The sequence below is a fragment of the Sinocyclocheilus rhinocerous genome, unplaced genomic scaffold (genome assembly GCF_001515625.1).
Source record: "Sinocyclocheilus rhinocerous isolate Xijiao unplaced genomic scaffold, SAMN03320098_v1.1 scaffold954, whole genome shotgun sequence".
In the NCBI taxonomy this organism is placed as follows: domain Eukaryota; kingdom Metazoa; phylum Chordata; class Actinopteri; order Cypriniformes; family Cyprinidae; genus Sinocyclocheilus; species Sinocyclocheilus rhinocerous.
This window is the reverse complement of record NW_015644642.1, coordinates 23,852-44,598: the sequence shown is the minus strand read 5'-3', so window position 1 is coordinate 44,598 and position 20,747 is coordinate 23,852. Positions and strand designations below refer to the sequence as shown.

The following is a 20,747-nucleotide window of genomic DNA, read 5'->3' as shown; positions in this document are numbered from 1 at the left end:
CGTTTTGATTTTGAAACGTGCAGTGCTCATGTTTATTCAACAAAGTCAAAGCCTTTTGAAAAATCTATTTGTGGAGGTCAGTTTTGATATTGTGATGGCCTGCTACAAATAAATCAATGTATGGGAAACACTGTTTTATTTATGGACAACTGAGTAAATATGGTAATAGGAAAATGATATCTGTATTTTATTGATAATGTAGTATATTGTAATAATAACTGTGCTTATTGTCAAATTCCAAGTATCAAACATCAGCATCTACGTGTTAAATTTACATTGGCGGATAGGAAATAGTAACAATATTGTATTCATACAGATTACACCAATTTAATGTATTTTAATAATTCTCGCAGTGCAAAAATGTGACTATGCAAAAAAAAAAAAACTTTTTTTTTTCTTCGTACATCTAAATATCCCAGCAGCTCCTGCAACTACAAGCTCTCCTTCAACTGAGTCTCAAACATCAGCTCCTTCAAGTGAGTATTTTTATTCATGGACAACTGAGTAAATGTGTTAATAGAAACATTATATCTGTATTTTATTCGTTTTTATTGTTAATGTGGTATATTGTAATAACTGTGCTTATTTCATGTCAAATCCTAAGTATCAAACATCAGCATCTACGTGTTAAATTTACATTGGGAGATTGGAAATAGTAACAATACAATATTGCATTCATACAGATTACAGCAATTTAATCTATTTTAATAATTCTTGCAGTGTAAAATTTGATTGTATGCAAAAAAATCTCCTTTTTTCCCCTTCATGCATCAAGCTCCTACCACTACAAGCTCTCCTTCAACTGAGTCTATACACAATAGAAAAGTAGTAATACAGTGTGACACATCAGATTATGAATGATCAGCATTATTTGTTAACTCTATGTAACGTATGAACAGTGTGAAACATAAAGTAAGATTACTAGAGCCTGACCGATATGGTTTTTTTGGGGCCGATACCGATATTAGGGAGTAAAAAAAGACAGATACTGATATATCGGTTGATATTCTTTATGTGTAGGCTATATTATAGTACAGTATAGTCAAAAGTTTGGACACACTTCCCATTCGTGTGTCCAAACTTTTGACTGGTACTGTATATAGAATACAGTATATAGCCTACATAAACAGAATATATATACATAAACACATTTTTTGCAATGATAACTCAAATGTGGTGATCAAACACTTATAATGATGTGACAAATATAGGCCTATGTAATGGAGGCAGGGTATTTAACAATTTAACAATAAACTTTATTATTCAAACTGGGATCACAGTATGAGGATTGTGTGATGTCACTGTGATCATCGCATGATCTCACGTGTTGACTGGGTATGCTGACACCGTGTCTGCGCTGCAACATTAAAAATGCATCATTTTAACTTCTGTCAGCATGTCATAAATAGAACGAGGCATCACTTTACTGAATCCGGTGTAGACAACATAATGGGTTCTATTCTACACCGGACGCGAGCGAGAAATTCTATTGTATTTTGTCGCGCTGCGCGATGTGATGTGACCGATGTGATAAGCATGAGTTCTGGGCCAGCATTGAGTGGCCGCGATCAGCTCCGGTGGCCATAACACAGGCTTTAATGCGCCGCAGACGTGCGCCGTGAAGCGCAGATCAGCTCTAGTCTCTAACGTCACTGAATCTGCTGTTAAAATTAATCATCCATTCATCGTATCATCATGCAAAACAGAATTAGAATCATTGTAATGTGACGATCAAATATAGGTGCGGGTGCAGATCTACACTACACTGACCTGGGTCCAGTAGCAAACAATGGAGCGCGCTCTGCTGGACAAACTAAGTAATTACACCATTCAGAAGCATTTAATCTGTGTTATATGTTCTGTAAAAAAAAAAATTCATATCGGCGGAATATTCGCCGATACCGATATATCGGCGACAGGCTCATATCGGCCGATGATATCAGCTAAACGATATATCGGTCGGGTTCTAAAGATTACCCAGGATCCCATTTACCTGGGGTTTGGAATTACCCATTGTTAATTATTTCAAGTGTGAGTGACCTTTAGCGGGAAGTCGTGGCCTAATGGTTAGAGAGTCGGACTTGTGTCACGTCACTTTCACTTAAATGTTTAAAGTACTATCAGTGATTCTGTCAAGTAGGCTATGCCCTTTAGCAGAAGATGATACTTGATCTATGACTATGCATCACATTTTATAACAATAAAAATAAAAAGAAATTCTAATAATTAATCCAGGTGAGGCAAATTTTGGTTTATTGGTGTGAATGCAATGTGTGCCGAAAGCAACCACACTTCCATATGAGGCATGGGATTTGTTTCAAACATGTTACGATACTGCATATGTGAACTCTTGGTAGCTTCAGAAGCTGTTAAAATGAATAAAATCCTTTTTTCCCAAATATCTCTAAAACTGATTCAAAAATATAATGTGGCTCAACCATTTCAGTGCATTTCTAGCACTCTGACGATTTTGATTTGATAGAGGGAAAGAAGATACAATTCTAATTTCAACATTATTTGTTTTTCAGACATTGTTCTCTAAATAAAATAAGTATCGGCTGTATACAAAGTGGCCAACATTTGGTTTTTGACCACTGAAAATGGGTAATATTCAACAATCTGGACATGGATCCTCATTGAGGTCCCCATATCTCTGAGAATGAATGATGTAGGGCCTTGAAAATTAAGATTACAAAAGAAAAGTTTATTAAGAACTAGTATCTAAAATCATATTGTGATATCTTTAATACTTCTTGAGTTATAGGCATGCAAACTTTGGAAATAGAATATTTATGGCACTCAGACAGGTATGTTCAATGCAGTTGTTTTGACAGATGGAAACAAGATACATCTTTATTTTCAACATTATTTGTTCTTCAGACATTCCTCTTTAAAAGAAAAGAAGAAAATCATATTTTTGCAAAGTGCTCTCCTAGTGACGTTGCTTATTTGTTCTTCAGACATTCCTCTTTAAAAGAAAATAAGAAAATCATATTTTTGCAAAGTGACCCACATTTGGTTTTTGACCACTGAAAATGTGTACAATGTAATGATTTACTCCTGGAGTCATATTGAAATTCTAATATCTCTGGAACTGTACAATATACGGCCTTAAAATGAAGATGCCAAAAGGAAAGTTTGTTAAGACCCAATGTCTAAAAGGACATTAAGATATCTTTAATACATTTTGAGTTACAGACCTGCAAACTTTGGAGAAAAAAATAAAAAGTGCTGTTTCCCCATTTTAGAATACACCATTGGCACATAATGGAACAAAGATTGCTGAAGTCAACAGATTTTACTAATAGACCTACCAATCTCTGTGTAAAAATAATATAATGATGCTGGCATCTTTCTAAAGTAATTTTTACCCCCCTGTAATTTGGATCTGAATATTGGGTTAAAATTGCCATTTTGACCGCCCTCTATAAAATAGTGGATTACTCAGTTAATATTCATCCACACATTTAATATTTTGGCTTTCATCCCTAAACATGTTTATCTTTCTTTATTCATTCATTCATCATTCATTTCATTATTTATTTATAAAGCACATTTAAAAACAACCCAAGGTTGACCAAAGTGCTGTACAGATCAGGAAGCTCAAATAAAAAACAGAATCTATAACAATCTATAAGACAACATAAAAAAAAATAAAAAAAAGATATAGTATATAAATATAAATATTTAATGTAAATATTAATACATTTCTTTAGAAAAAAATATTAGTAAAATTAAAAATTTGAGCCGGGGACCTCTGGTTGAGTTGACACGGAATGACCCAGGTGTCATTTTATTAATTTTATTGTTAATGTGGTATATTGTAATAGTAACTGTGCATATTTCACGTCAAATCCCAGGTATTAAACATCAGCAACTACCTGTTAAATTTATGTTGGGAAACAGAAAATAGTAATAAGACAAAATTGTATTCATATTGCAATTTCATGTATTTTAATAATGCTTCCTAAAATTTGACTGTATGCAACAACAACAACAACAACAAAAAAAAATATATATACATATATTTAATTGCAATTTTGTTTTTCTGAGCAAAAAATAAATATCATAGTAACAATCTTGTCAGGCATATTTACAACAAAAGTACATTTTTTACATATTAAAAGACTAATTACTTTCACCCCAAATACTAATTAGTTGTAATTTTACATTTTTAAAATTTGCCACTATCCTAGGTTTTGCCCATTTGTCAGTAAGAATTTTGTACTCACAATTTAAAACACAATCAAATTTAATATGCTCCCTTATTCTTTTATATATTTTAATATGTACACGTCAGAATAAGCATGTTGTTGAATTTTTACATAAATATTGTGTTACACTGAATGACAATGGAACATTATTTCAACCAAATTTTGACTTATTTGAAACCTTAAAAGTAGACACTTTACACTTTACTTACATTTAATGCGCTTTCTATGGACATAAAAACACTTTTGTAAATTTATTTTGATGTGGACATCTTAATGTCTTTGACCCATATATATATATACTGTATATAATTTTGTTTTTTTTCTAAATATCCCAGCAGCTCCTGCAAATATAAGCTCCCCTTCAACTGAGTCTCAAACATCAGCTCCTTCAAGTGAGTATTTTTATTCATGGACAACTAAGTAAATGTGTTAATAGAAAAATTATATCTGTATTTTATTCATTTTTATTGTTAATGTGGTATATTGTAATAATAATGTCTCGGTTACATATGGTAACCCTCGTTCCCTGATGGAGGGAAGATGTTGTTGTCGAATGTACGACACTAGGGGTCACTCTTCGGAGCCCAAACACCTCTGATATCTTTGAGAAAAGGCCAGTGAAATTGGGTGTGCATAATTTGCATAGCTGGCAATGCCCCGGACATCTGGGTATAAATAAGCCAGCGTAGCATCTGCTCTCTCGTTCTGTTCTGAGGAGTCAAGAAGCAAGAGGAGTCTCAACCCACTCAGAAGCAGTTCGAATTTGTGGCATAAGGGAAACAATGTCGCTGTTCCCTCCATCAGGGAACAAGGGTTACCATATGTAACCGAGACATTCCCTTTCAGTCGTTCACTTCGACGTTGTGTCGAATGTACGACACTAGGGGTTCCTATACTAAACGCCACAGCTGCCGAACTGAGTCCACGGGGGCACAGATGTTGACAGGCTCAGGTGTCACAACCAAATGCACCCCACCTCCTCGTAACCTTCCAGCTCCCAAGACTTAAGACCTTGCTCTCCAAGATCCGGGGGAGACACCATAAAGGTAGAGGTCCCTTCAGCCGGATTCCATGGATTTTCCATGGCAAACTGAAGGAACGGTTTGTGTCTTGGAATGATCGAGACATGAAAGTACGCGTCCTTCAGGCAGCAGACAGCCAGTGTGAAGCCGTATTCACCACCCACCCCACGTCGGAAGTGGATCTGAACTGGTCAACTGGTCCCTACTCCCTGGGTCACCCATCTCAGGGACGCTTTGAAGCCTTCCGAGGGTTGTTGGTGCCCTGCTGATGAGCTGGCGGTGCCACCTTCCTGCGAGTGGTGGGCCATTGGTTGGGCTTGACTGCAGGTCCAGGCTGTTGCAGGACCTCAGCAGACCTCGCAGGGGGCCGTCCCCAGCGACGAGCAGATGGGGGCTGCTGTCTTGGAGGTGCAGGACCAGGGCCTGACCCACGTCAAGGCAGGATGTGTTTGATGGTCTCCGTCTGCTTCTTGACCGTGGAGAACAGCTGTGCAAATTATTCTGCGGTGTCACCAAAGAGACCAACCTGTGAAATGGTGGCGTCAAGAAAGAGAACTTTCTCGGCATCCAGCATCTCAGGCAGGTTGAGCCAGTTGGCACTCCTGGACCACTAGTGTGGACATCGCCCTACCCAGAGCCTGCACCGTGACTTTTGTAGCCCGGAGGGCATAGTCAGTCGCCGAATGCAGTTCCTGCAGCACCTCTTGGTTGGGGCCACCCTCGTGCAGATCTTTCAACGCCTTGGCCTGGTAGACCTGCAGCATGGCGTGCAGGGCGGACGCAGCTTGTCCAGAAGCCGTGTAATCTGTTGCCACGAGGGACGAAGAGAACTTACATGCCCTGGAGGGGAGTCTTGGATGGCCCCGCCAGGTGGCGGCGTTTTGTGGTCAAAGATGCACCACAATCGCCCTTTCCACCTGGGGGACCTCCGTGTACCCCCTCGCTGGACCCCCATCAAGGGTGGTGAGGACAGAAGAGCTGGTGTACCATGTCCTGGCCGAGAAGGGGCCCTCCACAATTTTGTCAGCTCTTCATGCACTTTCGGGAAGAAAGGTTCTGGGGCGGAGCGTGGCTTAGAGTCGCGCTCTACACCCAGAAACCAATCATCCAGCCACAAGCACTCAGGACAGGATGGAGTCCACTCGAGCCCGATGCTTTTGGCTGCCTGGGTAAGCACAGCCGCCATCTCAGCGTCCGCCTCGGACTGAAGCTCAGCGACCGTAGGTGCTGGTTCAAGCCCGAAGAACCCGAGTCGCGAGTGCAACATGCTGAAGGAAAGTGCCTTGCAAGAGGAGCACGAGTCATCGACAAGCTCTGCTTCAGCATGAGCACGGCCAAACACTGAACGCAGAGCTTGTGGCGAGATGATGTTTAATGTCTCCGACAACGCCTGTAGTCCCATTTAGCAACTTGTTAGCAACCGTCTTTTTTAAGAAACGTAACAGTGCAGTTTGTGTGCAAGCAAGGAACATTAGATAGTCTGAAATAAAACAAAAAATTTCCGGTCGATCGGTGCAACTGTACTCCACTGTATAAATTAAATACAGATTAATCACTGTTAAAGCTAAAAAGTTACTAGTCAAGATGGGTATTTGGACATACTTTTGTATGTATTTGCCCGTTCAGGCGTGGAAAGAAACTCAATTCAGGGCTGTCTGTGTGCGCGCTGTCTACATGAAAAAACAATGTGCGAGTACTGAATGTAATTCTTTCGCGCCTGAATGCTTTTAAATTGCTTGAATTTTTAAATTAACAAGGCTTAAAAACATGCAAATGATAAACTTCCATGACGAGGCTGCAGTGGCCTGATTGGGTGTGACAAATCCGTCTACTGTCCTGAACGTCTTTCACGCTGGCCCCGGGCCATCGGGCAGTCCTTATTGTCGAGCCCTGCTCTGTCTAATCTTCATTAACCGACAGCAGTAATATTTGGGTGGGGAGTGGAGCATTTGAGTCACATGCAGAGCAGAAAACTGACGGGAGTGGCTGTAGTGGAGAAAAACTGACTGGATCAAATTGTACAGGTGACACACAGCTCACTTCTCTGTCACTGTAAGTTACTGAAACCACACATGAAAACACGCAACACATGGTCGACGCTCATTTGTGCCGCAGAGCGACTCGCACTGTATGATGTGACAGATAACTAGTTGTCCAGTCCTGTTCCATTCACACAGCATGTTTTCTGAGACTGCGGTTGTGAGTCCTGCAAATTTACGTGTTAGTTCACTTACAGAATGCAGTTGTCACGCCCGTAATAACCGTACTGTGTGTGAACGTAACCTTATTAAGGACTCAAATACAGGACTGACAACCGTATTCTGCTGCTGTGTGAACGTAATGAGACAAAATTGTATTCATACAGTATATAGCAATTTCATGTATTTTAACAAGTCTCGCAGTATAAAATTTAACTGTAAGCAACTTTTTTTTTCTAAATATCTAAATATCCCAGCAGCTCCTGCCACTACAAGCTCTTCTTCAACTGAGTCTCAAACATCAGTTCCTACAAGTGAGTATTTTTATTCATGGACAACTGAGTAAATGTATTAATAGGAAAATTATATTGGTATTTTATTCATTTTATTTTTAATGTCATATTGTAGGGAAGCCACAATTCTCAAAAAATATTGAACCATTCGTTATGACATCCATGGTTCAATATGCGCTTGTGAATTAAGTTTTTTTTTCTTTTTTTTTTCGGTTGCATTTAAGTAGCTTCTGTGTGTTTTATTTCTCTTCGAAATTGGCTCTGTTTGTGCGCCTGTGAGTCTATGAGGTGAGCTTATGTGATGCCTCCCCGCTTAAAACGTGCATTTGAAAAAGCAACACACGCCAAATATCTTCCCTTGTAATGACTTGCAAGGAGAAGTGTTTCTAAGCCTGCTGTCCAACAAAAGAGAACATTATAACATGATTTTACTCTGCAACATCAGTCGAATGTTTGAAATAATTTCCTTTTGTCATGTGGCTTCTTATCACAGAATAAGGCAGAAAATATATTCTATACTGTAATAAAGGCTATGTTGATTAACAATGGATTGCAAATATATTATTATGAAAATACTCAAGATGTCTTGAAGAACACATATAATGTATATATTGTTGCAGTCAAGTGTTTATTGCAGTCAAGTGTTTATTGTTTTCATGTTTCATCATTCAAAACATTTCTATTTTTTATTCAGTTATAGCGATAGTTGGATGCCTTTTTTCCATATTAGGGATTTCCTGGAGCATCATGAGTTCTATTACTCTATTTACTCTTCTATTTACTTCTGTGATGCATAAGTGGAATTTCAGCTTGAAGGCTTCCAGCGTGAATGAAACAGACATTGCATGTGTTTATAGTGCTCCATAATGGCCAGTCCATCCTATTTTTGGTAAAAATAGGAAAAATAAAACTTCTTTAAAAAAAAAGCTTTGTCGATAATGACAAAACTGTTATCTAGATATTTTCTGTAATTTTGTCAATTTTATCAATAGATGATGATGGACTAAAAAAAAAACAGTCTGCTTTTAAAATTAAGAAAAACATGCTTCTAAAATGAACACGTCACTAACTAGCTTAGCCGCTTCTCTGCCGGGACAGCACATTAGATTAAACTAGTTGTGCAGATAACTTGATATGTAGAGTTTGAATCCCATGTTCCACTTGTGTGTCCACTTTAGCCAGATCTCAGAGACATCCAGTAAATACTGACATTTTGGGTGATGCGAAAGTAAACCAAAAACGAATATACCGACTTCTGGCAACAGCGGAAGTTCGTCGCTATGCTTGTGCACAGAGTCCATTTTGCTGAGCGTTTTATTGTGCTGGTACCTTGGCAGGTTTAGGACTGCCGTGGACAAGGTATGGTCGTATTGATCCTGAAGTATCGATATATCTATACTGATGCGAGTATCGAAAGTATCAATACTCAAATAAAAAATATCGATACTAAGGTGTGTTTTATTTACCAGAGATTTTATTTTCTTAGCAAAAAATTGTGCACAATATGCATTAAATTGTGTAGGATAGAACTATTTTCCTGCTCATCTAAACGCATGCAAATGTTGCAAGACAGAACCAATCAATCACGGAGAGCGTTCACTCACTTCTGCCAGTGCATTCAAACAGGGCTGTGTTACCCAAAAGTATCTTTTGGGAACAGCAGCCCAAAACAATGCTTATGAGAGGACAGAAAACCATATGTTTGCGTTATTTCTCAATAAACAAATTGAACTGGTAGCTTACATAGTTTGTGCAATTACATTTATTTAAATTGAACATTGAAAGTTCATATTGATCATGTTCTTTTCTGTAATGTTAATATAATCATACACTGTCAGAATAAAAAGGTTGCATTTTATGCATGCAACAGCCTGTCACTGGCAGTCCCTTATGAAAATGAACCACGGTTTAACTAAAGTGACCATAGTTCAACCATAGTATTTGTAGAATTCCATGGTTACCACTACAGTAAACATATTTTAACCACGTGTAAACAAAAATATAACCTAATAAGTTGCAATTAAGGCATATTGAATTTTAAAATGCGTTTCAAATATAGTTAAGTGGGTATCATTACCCATTTTACTCCTAGTAATTTAATCAATTTCATAATTAAAAAGCTCAGTTTAGAAAAATTGTATTGGTATCAATATCGACAATACTGGCCTTTAAAAGTATCAGTATCGTATCGGAAACAAAATAAGTGGTATCGCCCATCCCTACCGAGGACAGCTGACTCCCCAAGCTTTTGATATTATTCATACTCTGTGTAGTAATTTGTTTGCAGGAGTAACAGAACTTAACTTTTCCAATAAGTTTAAATTGATTTTTAACATTGATGGGCATTTTTACCTTTATAAGGCCAATTATTTTTTCTAACCAAATTAAATGTATGCATCATCTTTTGTGTCAAATTCATAAATGTAATCAATAAATTCAAATAGTAAGACACTATAGGGCTCTTACCAATCAAATTAAATCAATATCAACAAAAGTTTTCCTTGCAATGCAGAGGTGGCACAGCAGCTCTATCTGAAGTATCATTTATATGCATTCACACAGACTGTTCAATGCAGGACATGAATGCATTTAACTTGCAGTTACAAATGCATAATTAATGTTTTTATGTTAAAAAAGTTGAATACTGATATTTGAAAGGATTTATTGGGGGAAGGAAAATATACTTTAAAGGAGTAGTTCACTTCCAGAACAAAAATTTACAGATAATGTACTCAACTCCTTGTCATGCAAAATCTTCATGTCTTTCTTTCTTCAGTCGTAAAGAAATTATGTTTTTTGAGGAAAACATTTCAGAATTTCTCTCCATATAATGGACTCCTATGGTGCCCCCGAGTTTGAACTTCCAAAATGCAGTTTAAATGCAGCTTCAATGGGATCTAAATGATCCCAGCTGTGGAAGAAGGGTCTTATCTACCGAATCGATCTGTTATTTTCTAAAAAAAAAAATACAATTCATATACTTTTTAACCTCAACGCTCGTCTTGTCTAGCTCTGCGTGAACTCTGTTTTTTCCGGATCATGACAGTTCGGGTATGTCGAAAAACTCCCATCTCATTTCCTCCTCCAACTTCAAAATCGTCCTACATCGCGGTTTTACCTTTTTTTGTAAAGGGCGTTAGATCTTCTTTGCATGTTCACTTTGTAAACACTGGGTCGGTACTTCTGCAGCGATGTAGGACGATTTTGAAGTTGGAGGAGAAAATGAGATGGGAGTTTTTTTTTTTTTTAAAGACTTTAATAATAAAATAAACAAACACAAAATGAAAGTAAAGCGCCAGTCCCTCACGGACGACTGCTGCACACAAAACACAAAATAAAATCCAGGCCTGGTCCTCTCTCGTCCTTCACTGTTGTCACTCCTCCTTTTATCCTTCCGGAGCTCCTCCGTGGGACTCGAGACCGGTTAGTGGCGCAGGTGTGCCCGCTCTGCTCCCACAGCTCTCGGCCCTGCCCCACTCGTCACACTAGTGTATGATTAAAACGATGCGTGGGCCCGGAGACATTTTGCTTGACCCCAAAAACGTTTATTAAGTCTGTAAACGCAAGTCCTAACGCATCAATTGTATTATCAATGTGAATGTTAAAGTCTCTGACAATTATCGCTTTATCGACATTAACCAAGAGGTCTGAGAGGAAATTATCTGTGACCATTTCATTTACAATAACTGCTTTGGGTGCGAGTGATCTAATGTTTAGGAGCACAAGCTTGAAAAATTATTTTTGTTCTTTTATTTTGCATTTTTCTGGTTTAATCACGATCAGATTTTTTCTAGATCCTGCATTAAATTTACATTTTGACCTCACTATTTGGGGAACAGACACAGTCTTTATAGACTGGACAACACAAGTACTTCTATCATTTGAGTGGGTAGAACAAAAGCCATCATCAAAGTTATTTGAGAATTGGCTTACTAGTCATATGGAGTGTAGCGTCCTGGAGATGTTGTCTGACAGGAGTTCCGCTCCGACTCTGCTGGGGTGCAGGCCACCAGCACGAAAAAGCCTAGGACGTTCCCAGAAAAGATTCCTATTATAAACAAAGCAGTTTCTGTTATTTAAACCATGACAATAACCATTAATTTAGAGCAAAACGTCTACTGAACCATTCGTGTTCTCCGCGATACGTAGGAAGAATAATCACAATCAAAACTTCGTGATTTAGACAGTTTGATGTTGGGTATTCATACAATTATGGTGAAAATCAAAGACATTTGTTTGTTCAGAAAGTAAAGAAATGCTTATATTACTTCACTAACCAACGGAGCGAACAATCCTGTGACGTCACACGCTGTGGTATTGCAAGATGTCGGTGCCCATGCTCCAAAAGCTATAACAAAACATCCTTTTTTTATTTGAAATGGTTACATAAATCTTGTTTGTTATATATTTTTTGATTAAAGTGGAAATCAGATTACTAAATAATGTAAACTTGACTGAATGCTTTATGTTTAAACATCAGCAGCTACCATTTATGTTGGGAAGTAGAAAATAGTAATAAAACAAAATTGCATTCATACAGCAATTTCATGTATTGTAGCAACAATTCTCGCAGTATAAAATGTGACTATGTAAAAACAAATCTACTTTATTTTCTTGGTACATCTAAATATCCCAGCAGCCCCTGCCACTACAAGCTCTCCTTCAACTGAGTCTGAAACATCAGCTCCTCCAAGTGAGTATTTTCATGGACAACTGAGTAAAGTTGTTAATTTGAAAATGGTACCTTTATTTCATTCATTTTTATTGTTAATGTTGTATATTGTTAGAATAATTGTGCTTTTTTCATTCAAATACCGAATATCAAACCTCAGTGTCTACCAGTTAGAATTAATGTTGGGAAATAGGAAATAGTAATAAGACAAAATTGTATTCATACAGTTTACAACAATTTCATGTATTTTAATAACAATTCTTGCAATATAAAATTTGATTGTATCCCAAAAAAAAAAATACAGAAAAAAAAAAAACTTTTTTCTTTGTACATAAAAATATTCATGCAGCCTCTGCAACTACAAGCTCTCAAACATCAGCTACTCCAAGTGAGTATTTTTATTCATGAACAATTGTGTAAATACATTAATAGGAATTTGATAATTCAGTTTATTATCAATGGTATGTTGTACTGATTTCATTGGGATTCAGCTTTGATGCCATCTCAGGTTTACATGGAGCAGAAAACTGCACAGCTGCATCCAGAACCCTGGACTACCTACAAACATTATATGAACTTTATGAAACTTTATGATTTCTACAGCTGTTTCAGGTGCAAGAATCACTAATCAGTTTCTTCTCTGTTCTTAAACAGGACCAAATGCGATCGAGAATCTCACAGTAACTGAAATCTCCTCATCATTTGTGCTTCTGAAATGGGATAAACAACTCGAAATGGGGTCTTCCTTCAAAGTTAAATGGACCGCTGATGAAACATATGGGAATGTAACAGTCACAGTCACAAATGTAACAGTTGCTGGTCTGATTGCTGGAGTCAATTACACATTTTGCATCACAGTCGTTGTAGCAGATACATCAACAGAACCTGTCTGTATCTCAGCATGGACCAGTATGTAGACTTTCAAAACATTTGTCCTTTGCTTATTTACTCCAAATGCTTGACTTCTACCCACAAACAATTATATATTAAAACATCATAGTAATTTATTAACTGAAACAGTGTTTAAAAATATTCATACAATGTTTTATCTGTTTAGTGGTTTGCCACTTGAATGAGCAAATTTCTGAGATTTAGAATCGAAGCCATCTGATATTTTCTCTATTAGTTGGACCATGTATACAGTGGTGGCCAAAATCATTAGAACACTAGTATTTTTACCAGCTAAAAATGGTTTTAAGTCAGTTATTTCTATATTTTGCTGTGTGTCAATAGTATGAAATATCAGTTTACATTTCCAAACATTCATTTTGGGCAACGTCTCCAAGATGCTTCAAGAGACCTACCTGCAAAGCTACAGTGCTGTTAAAAGTTTTAGGCACTTGTGTAAAAATGCTGTAGAATGAGGATGTTGTCAAAAATAATGTCATAAATAGATTTTCTTTATCAATTAACTTCTATTAACTAAATTAAATAAACATTTGGTGACCATCCTTTGCGGGGTTTTTTTTGCCCTCTGTGCACTTGAGCAGAGTTTTTCGGGTAGCTTTGCAGGTAGGTTTCTTGAAGCATCTTGGAGACGTTGCCACAGTTCTTCTGGATTGAATCTGTCTCAGTTTGTTCTGTTTCTTCGTGTCTTTCCAGGCAGACTGGATGATGAGATCATCTTAAGGCTAAAAGTAGCTCATAACTCGCTGATTTAGGAGACGATCTTAAAAATAATGGGCGTGTCCGTCCTAAATTTAGGACTTCTACATTTTTGCTCTAAGAGTATTTCACAAAGCGTTTTAGCACTAAAACTAGCTCCTAAATCTGTCACACGTTAGTAGTGAAGAGGACTCCTAAGTCACTAAGACCAAGCCACAAACTATCCTAAAATGGCTGTTGCCGGCAATCTGCCTCTGAATGTAAACATTTTAGAAACATTTGATGATAATGACCTTATAAAATGGTATCACCTTTGGGTTTGGAGGTTACCCCAACTCTAAATTTTCCTTTGACTATATCCTTGTTTTCATTAACCAGTTGAGCAAGAAATAACAGCTGTTCTTGCATCTAGTTTGGTTTTCTTTTACGTTCACTTATCCTGCATTTTAAAATCTTTATTTGAATGTGGCAATTAAATTTTTTTTTATTTTTAAACCTTTATTTGAATACGGCAACATAATATTGTGCTCTACAATATTTCTATGAATAAATCTCTGACAGAGACTATCAGCCAATCACTGTGTGCATAGTTAGTAAGCATGCTGACATCCATAGTAACGAGGTCAACCCCACCCCCTTACTCTTAGCTCAAGACTTCTCTCTATTCCTTAGTAAAAGTTTGTCTCAGCAGCTTTGTGAATTGGTTTTATGAGAAAACTCTTAGCTAAATACTTTTACTGTTATTTAGGAGAACTCTTAGTGGTAAGATAAAATGTTTTTTGAATACGGGCCCAGATCTCTGTATGTAGCACTAGATGTTGTCAGACTCCTTGTGCAAACAAAAATCTCATTAGATTGTTACACTAAATGGCAAAATGAATGTTTGGAAATGTAAACTGATATTTCCTTCTGACACACTACAGCAAAAGATAGAAATAACTTACTTAAAACCATTTTTTAGCTGGAGAAAATATAAGTGTTCTAATAACACTTATAATAAAATAATAAGTGTTCTAATAATTAAAAAAAAAAAAAAAAGTGTTCTAATAATTTTGGCCTCCACTGTATCTGACATACTTGTACTCAGTGAGCTCTCATCTAAAAGCAAATATTATATTAATTTATAATAGCATTGTTCCAACAGCTATTTTAGTTCATTCCATTACCGCTAATTATTTGCCCTTCGTTCCCCACACAGAACCGGATGTGATCAGGGATCTTAATGTGACTGAAATCACAACATCATCTGTGTTTCTGACATGGGATGAACCAGCTGGAAATAGAGATTTCTTTAAAATTAACTGGACTGATGATAAAACATACAACCATGTAACAACCAATAACACATGGTATAACATCACTGGTCTGACCGCTGGAGTCAATTACACATTTATCATCACAGCTGTTGCAGCAGATCAATCAACAGAAGGAGAATCAGTGGTTACCTCAAAATATACTAGTATGTTTTCCACTTAAATGTTTCCTGATTTCCCTAGCTGGAAATTCATACAGTATTAAATGACTGATGCCTTTCATATGTATAAATCTTCACTACATTAGGATTTCAGGAGTCACATTTTAATTCCCAAATGTCTGTTATTTTTCACTCACAGAGCCTGACGTCATAATGAACCTCACAGCTGATGATATTACAACATCCTCTGTCTTACTAAACTGGACTAAACCGAATGGTCAAAGCTCCCGTTATCGTGTAGAATATGAAGATAAGAATGTGATGACTGAAAACACATCCATCAAAATAAATGATTTGATTCCTGGAGCGCAGTACACATTCAGAGTGTTTGCAGTTGCAGCTGATCATGTGACCGAGGGAAGAGCCAATCAGATTCCACTGTATACCAGTAAGAGCTCTGATTGGATGTTTAATCTGAATGAAGCCTCAGCCCCAAACCATCTCATAATTTCTTCCCTTGAGCAGAAAACCGTACAGCAACATCACTTACAAATGCTATAACTGCTTTATGAATTACTAATTGTATCAATGTTTTAACATGTTTTAACTATACTTCTTACCAGCACTTATGATTTCTCCTTCTCTCCCCTCACAGAGCCAGATGTAATCAGTAATTTCACAGTGTCTAAAATCACAACATCATCCATGTTTCTGACATGGGCTGAACCATTTGGAAATAGATCTTTCTTTAAACTTAACTGGACTGACAAGAATTTGGACTTGAACAGAAATGCAATAGAAACTAATAACACTTCCTATCACATCACTGGTCTGACTGCTGGAGTCAATTACACATTCTGCATCACTGCTGTGGCAGCAGATAAAACAACAGAAGGAGAAACTGTCTGCATCTCAAACTATACCAGTATGTAAAACTATAAAATATCTGTTTTGTGCTACATAGTACGTTATCAGAATTATGCCTTTCTGCAACTCGCAGTATACCAGTATGTAGAATTATAAAATATCGGTTGCCTTCGTTTTTGTACAAATTACCATCGAAAACTCCTGTTACAGAGTAAATTAGAATAATGGCGTGACTATCAATGAAACCTCCATCAAAATACATAAAACAGATAATGTAATTTTTTAGATCTCAGTATTTACTAAAATGCCATCTAGATTCATTAAATGTTCTGATGGAGTTATTATAAACAGTATAATCTTCATTCTTAAAAAAAAAAAAAATTGATAGCCAAACTTTCTGTATCAGAATAAAAATGGAAAACATTATTAATAAAAAAAAAACACACATTACAGCGAGAATAAAAGTTTTGCCTTCTTTCTTTGCGTGAACATTTCGGTGGCGTTATGCAAATCCTTTTATAAATAATTCCTTTTCACTGAATTTGTTTACTGATTAAAAATAATCTGTCCAGAGAGGATTAGTTTCATTACTGTATTAAAATGATGACTGAAATTTTTCACAGTATAGAAATGAGAACTGAGCAGGCAGATTTGATTTAATATTCCTGAAAACAATGTCATAAAGCAAGGACAGTCTATTGTTATTATTAGTGATGCCTTTTCTGTGAAAGATTTGCACCTTGTATAATTTAGTACAGGTTCTGACCAGCATACTTTTTAATCTTCTCTTTTACCACCTTTTTCATTGACTTCTCTCTTCTCTTCACAGGACCTAATGTGATCAGGAACCTCGCAGTGTCTGAAATCACAACATCATCTGTGTTTCTGACATGGGATGAACCAGTTGGAAATAGATCTTTCTTCAAAGTTCAATGGGCTGATGATAAAACAAATGCAACTACTAACACTTCCTATAACATCACTGGTCTGACTGCTGGAGTCAATTACACATTCTGCATCACTGCTGTGGCAGCAGATATATCAACAGAAGGAGACACTGTCTGCATCTCAAACTATTCCAGTATGTAATATTATGAATTATCTGTCATCTTCCTTTTTTATATATACTGTAGTTGTAAGGATGCAAAAGTGATTATTGCAACTATATTTAATCTCAGACAGTACAGTATGCTGAGTTTTAGATAAGGGATGAACTTGAAATATCATAGATATAAAATGTGCAATGTTGTTAATTAATATTAGTGGAATTTTGTCATGATTTATTGAAGAAGGTGAACTCATCTGAGATGGCAATTTGCAATACCACACATTTAAAAAAGACAAAGAAAGGAAGAATGTACCCAGGGTATGAATTAGGTGGCTGGGAGCCTACAAATTACCTCAACTGGAACAATATGTATCATTATATAAAGTAACATACACATAAAGAAAAATGAATATGCAGCATTCCCAGCATAATCAAAAATGTAGGGGTAATGTTAAATAGCAATTATGATATTAAATATAATACAAGAAGTGTGCTCTTAATTATGTGAAGATATCAAAAATATAAATAACACTTTAAACAGTATAGCCAGAGATGAAGAGTATTTTCATATTTATTGCCATCAGTGTTAGAAATGAACTTTCCCATAGGGAAATGTTTCCCCCTCAAATTGATTTCCAGGGGCACTTTTAATCTTTATATAGGGTCTTTATATTTTTTCTAACCTTTTTAAAATGTCTGTCATCTTTAATGTTAAATTCTTAAATTTAGTTTAAGAATTTAATGATTTAGTTAATTAAATTAGAATAATAAGACACAATAGGCTGTTAACCCATTTTTGCAATGAAGAGCTGGCACAGAAGCTCCATTTAAAGTCACTTTAATCATAATTGTATAATTCATACAGCTGTTGTAATTTATTTTACCACCACTACATATAATTTACTTTTCTCTCCCCACACAGAGCCAGGTGTGATCAGGAATCTCACTGTAAACAACATCACAACATCATCTGTGTTTCTGACATGGAATGAACCAGGTGGAAATAGATCTTTTTTTAAACTTCAGTGGACTGATGATAAAACAAACAGAAATTCAACAACCACTAACACTTCTTATCACATCACTGGTCTGACTGCTGGAGTCAGTTACACATTCTGCATCATTGTTGTGGCAGCAGATAAATCAACAGAAGGCGATGCATTCTGCATCTCACAATTTACTAGTATGTAACATTATAAAATATCTGATCTTTTATATATATTATAAGGGGGTCATATGATGCGATTTCAAGTTTTCTTTTGTCTTTGGAGTGTTACAAGCTGTTTGTGCATATATAAGATCCTTAAAGTTGCAAAGACTAAAGTCTCAAACCTAAAGAGATATTCTTTATAAAAGTTGACTTCCTAAAACGCCTCAAACACGCCCCCACAAATCTACGTCACTGTGTTGGAAGATTTGCATAACCCCGCCCAGATGTTTACGCAAAGAAAGAAGGCATAACTTTTTACTCTTGCTGTAGTATTGTTGCCGCCGCCACCATGTCGTGGAGATGCTGTGTTTCCTAAAATGGTAAGGGGCGTAACATTTCCGTCACACACTTGAGGTATTCGGCCAATCACAACGCACTGGATAGCTGGCCAATCAGAGCACACCGCGCTTTTCAGACCGATGAGCTTTGTAAAAATCGATGCATTTCAGAAAGGAGTGGCACAGAGGGGCAACAATAATGTACGGTATGTAGAAAATAGTGTGTTTTTGAACCTTGAACTGCGTAAATACATTGCATTACACCAAATACACAAAATAATTTTTAGCATCGTCATATGACCCCTTTACATTAATTGTCTGACCCACCAATATTTTTTCTAGTAATTTGTAAAAGCAATGTAAAGCTATGTACTCAAGTTACAGTGTAAACATCAGTCTATTACTTATTGATTTGTCCCACCAGTTCACGTTTCCTCCTATATGTTTATACTTTGTGTCCTTTGTGTTTTTGTTTTATTTTTAGATTAACATTTATGACTTGACCTTCTCTCCCCTCACAGAGCCAGATGTAATCAGGAATTTTACAGTGTCTAAAATCACAACATCATCCATGTTTCTGACATGGGCTGAACCATTTGGAAATAGATCTTTCTTTAAACTCAACTGGACTGATGAGAATTTGGACTTGAACAGAAATGCAATAGAAACTAATAACACTTCCTATCACATCACTGGTCTGACTGCTGGAGTCAGTTACACATTCTGCATCACTGCTGTGGCAGCAGATAAATCAACAGAAGGAGAAACTGTCTGCATCTCAAACTATACCAGTATGTAAAACTATAAAATATCTGTTTTGTGCTACATAGTACGTTATCAGAATTATGCCTTTCACCTTTTTTAGTCTGTTATTCATTTGTCCCACCAGTTCACATTTCCCCCATATGTATTTATATTTCACTTGTGTCCTGATTGTTAAGAAAAAGAAAGTAAAAGAAATTGACATTTGTGAATTGCTCTTCTCTCCTGTACACAGAGCCAAATGTGATCAAGAATCTTGTGTCTAAAATCACAACATCATCTGTGTTTCTGACATGGGATGAACCAGTTGGAAATAGATCTTTCTTTAAAGTTCAATGGGCTGATGATAAAACAGATGCAACTACTAACACTTCCTATAACATCACTGGTCTGACTGCTGGAGTCAATTACACATTCTGCATCACTGCTGTGGCAGCAGATCAATCAACAGAAGGAGACACTTTCTGCATCTCAAACTATACCAGTATGCAAACTTATAAAGTACATGTTTCATACTACACATCTAATAATCCAAAAATGACAAAAGACAAAGAAATGAACAGAACTGGGTGTATAAATACAAAGGGCAAATGAGGAGGGGGGGGGAAGGAACAGGCAGGGCTAATCAATTAAGAAATGAGTAACAAACAAATGAGAACATTCTTAGAAACCAACAAAGCAGGTACAAAAATACATGAAAGTGGACACCGGGATCAATGGAATGAGAAAACCTGAAAATTAAGAGTCTCTGAGCTTAAAATAGGAATAAACATTATATTGATTTCTGACCCACCAATATTTTTTTCAAGTAATTTGTAAAAGCACTAGAGTTACTCCCATTTCAAGCACTCCTTTATGCTGCTTTTTTCTTTTTAGTAGAAATATCATACAAAGCTTATGTTAAACAATAAATATCAAAATACTGCCTTACCCCTGCCAGTCTATTGTTCGTTAATTTGGCCCACCAGCTCATGTTTCATCCTTTATGTATTTCTACTTTACTTGTGTCTTGTGTGATTGTTTTTTCAAATCATCAAATATGACTTGCCCTTCTCTCCCCACACAGAACCAGATGTGATCAGGTATCTCAGAGTGAACAACATCACAACATCATCTGTGTTTCTGAGATGGGATGAACCAGTTGGAAATAGATCTTTCTTTAAA

The 20,747-nt window shown here is 36.6% G+C and overlaps 1 protein-coding gene across 1 annotated transcript in view; it reads left to right on the top strand.

Moving 5' to 3' along the window:
• LOC107758747 (receptor-type tyrosine-protein phosphatase eta) overlaps positions 1-20,747 on the top strand; it is a 58,550-nt gene that overhangs the window by 18,853 nt on the left and 18,950 nt on the right. Inside the window, exons 6-17 of the mRNA XM_016576549.1 lie at positions 420-476; positions 4,550-4,606; positions 7,692-7,748; positions 12,364-12,420; positions 12,749-12,787; positions 13,054-13,308; positions 15,203-15,463; positions 15,618-15,866; positions 16,074-16,343; positions 17,115-17,366; positions 18,256-18,516; positions 19,343-19,612. Of these exons, the coding sequence (XP_016432035.1) occupies positions 420-476; positions 4,550-4,606; positions 7,692-7,748; positions 12,364-12,420; positions 12,749-12,787; positions 13,054-13,308; positions 15,203-15,463; positions 15,618-15,866; positions 16,074-16,343; positions 17,115-17,366; positions 18,256-18,516; positions 19,343-19,612 (2,085 nt within the window). The remainder of the gene's footprint in view (positions 1-419; positions 477-4,549; positions 4,607-7,691; positions 7,749-12,363; positions 12,421-12,748; positions 12,788-13,053; positions 13,309-15,202; positions 15,464-15,617; positions 15,867-16,073; positions 16,344-17,114; positions 17,367-18,255; positions 18,517-19,342; positions 19,613-20,747) is intronic.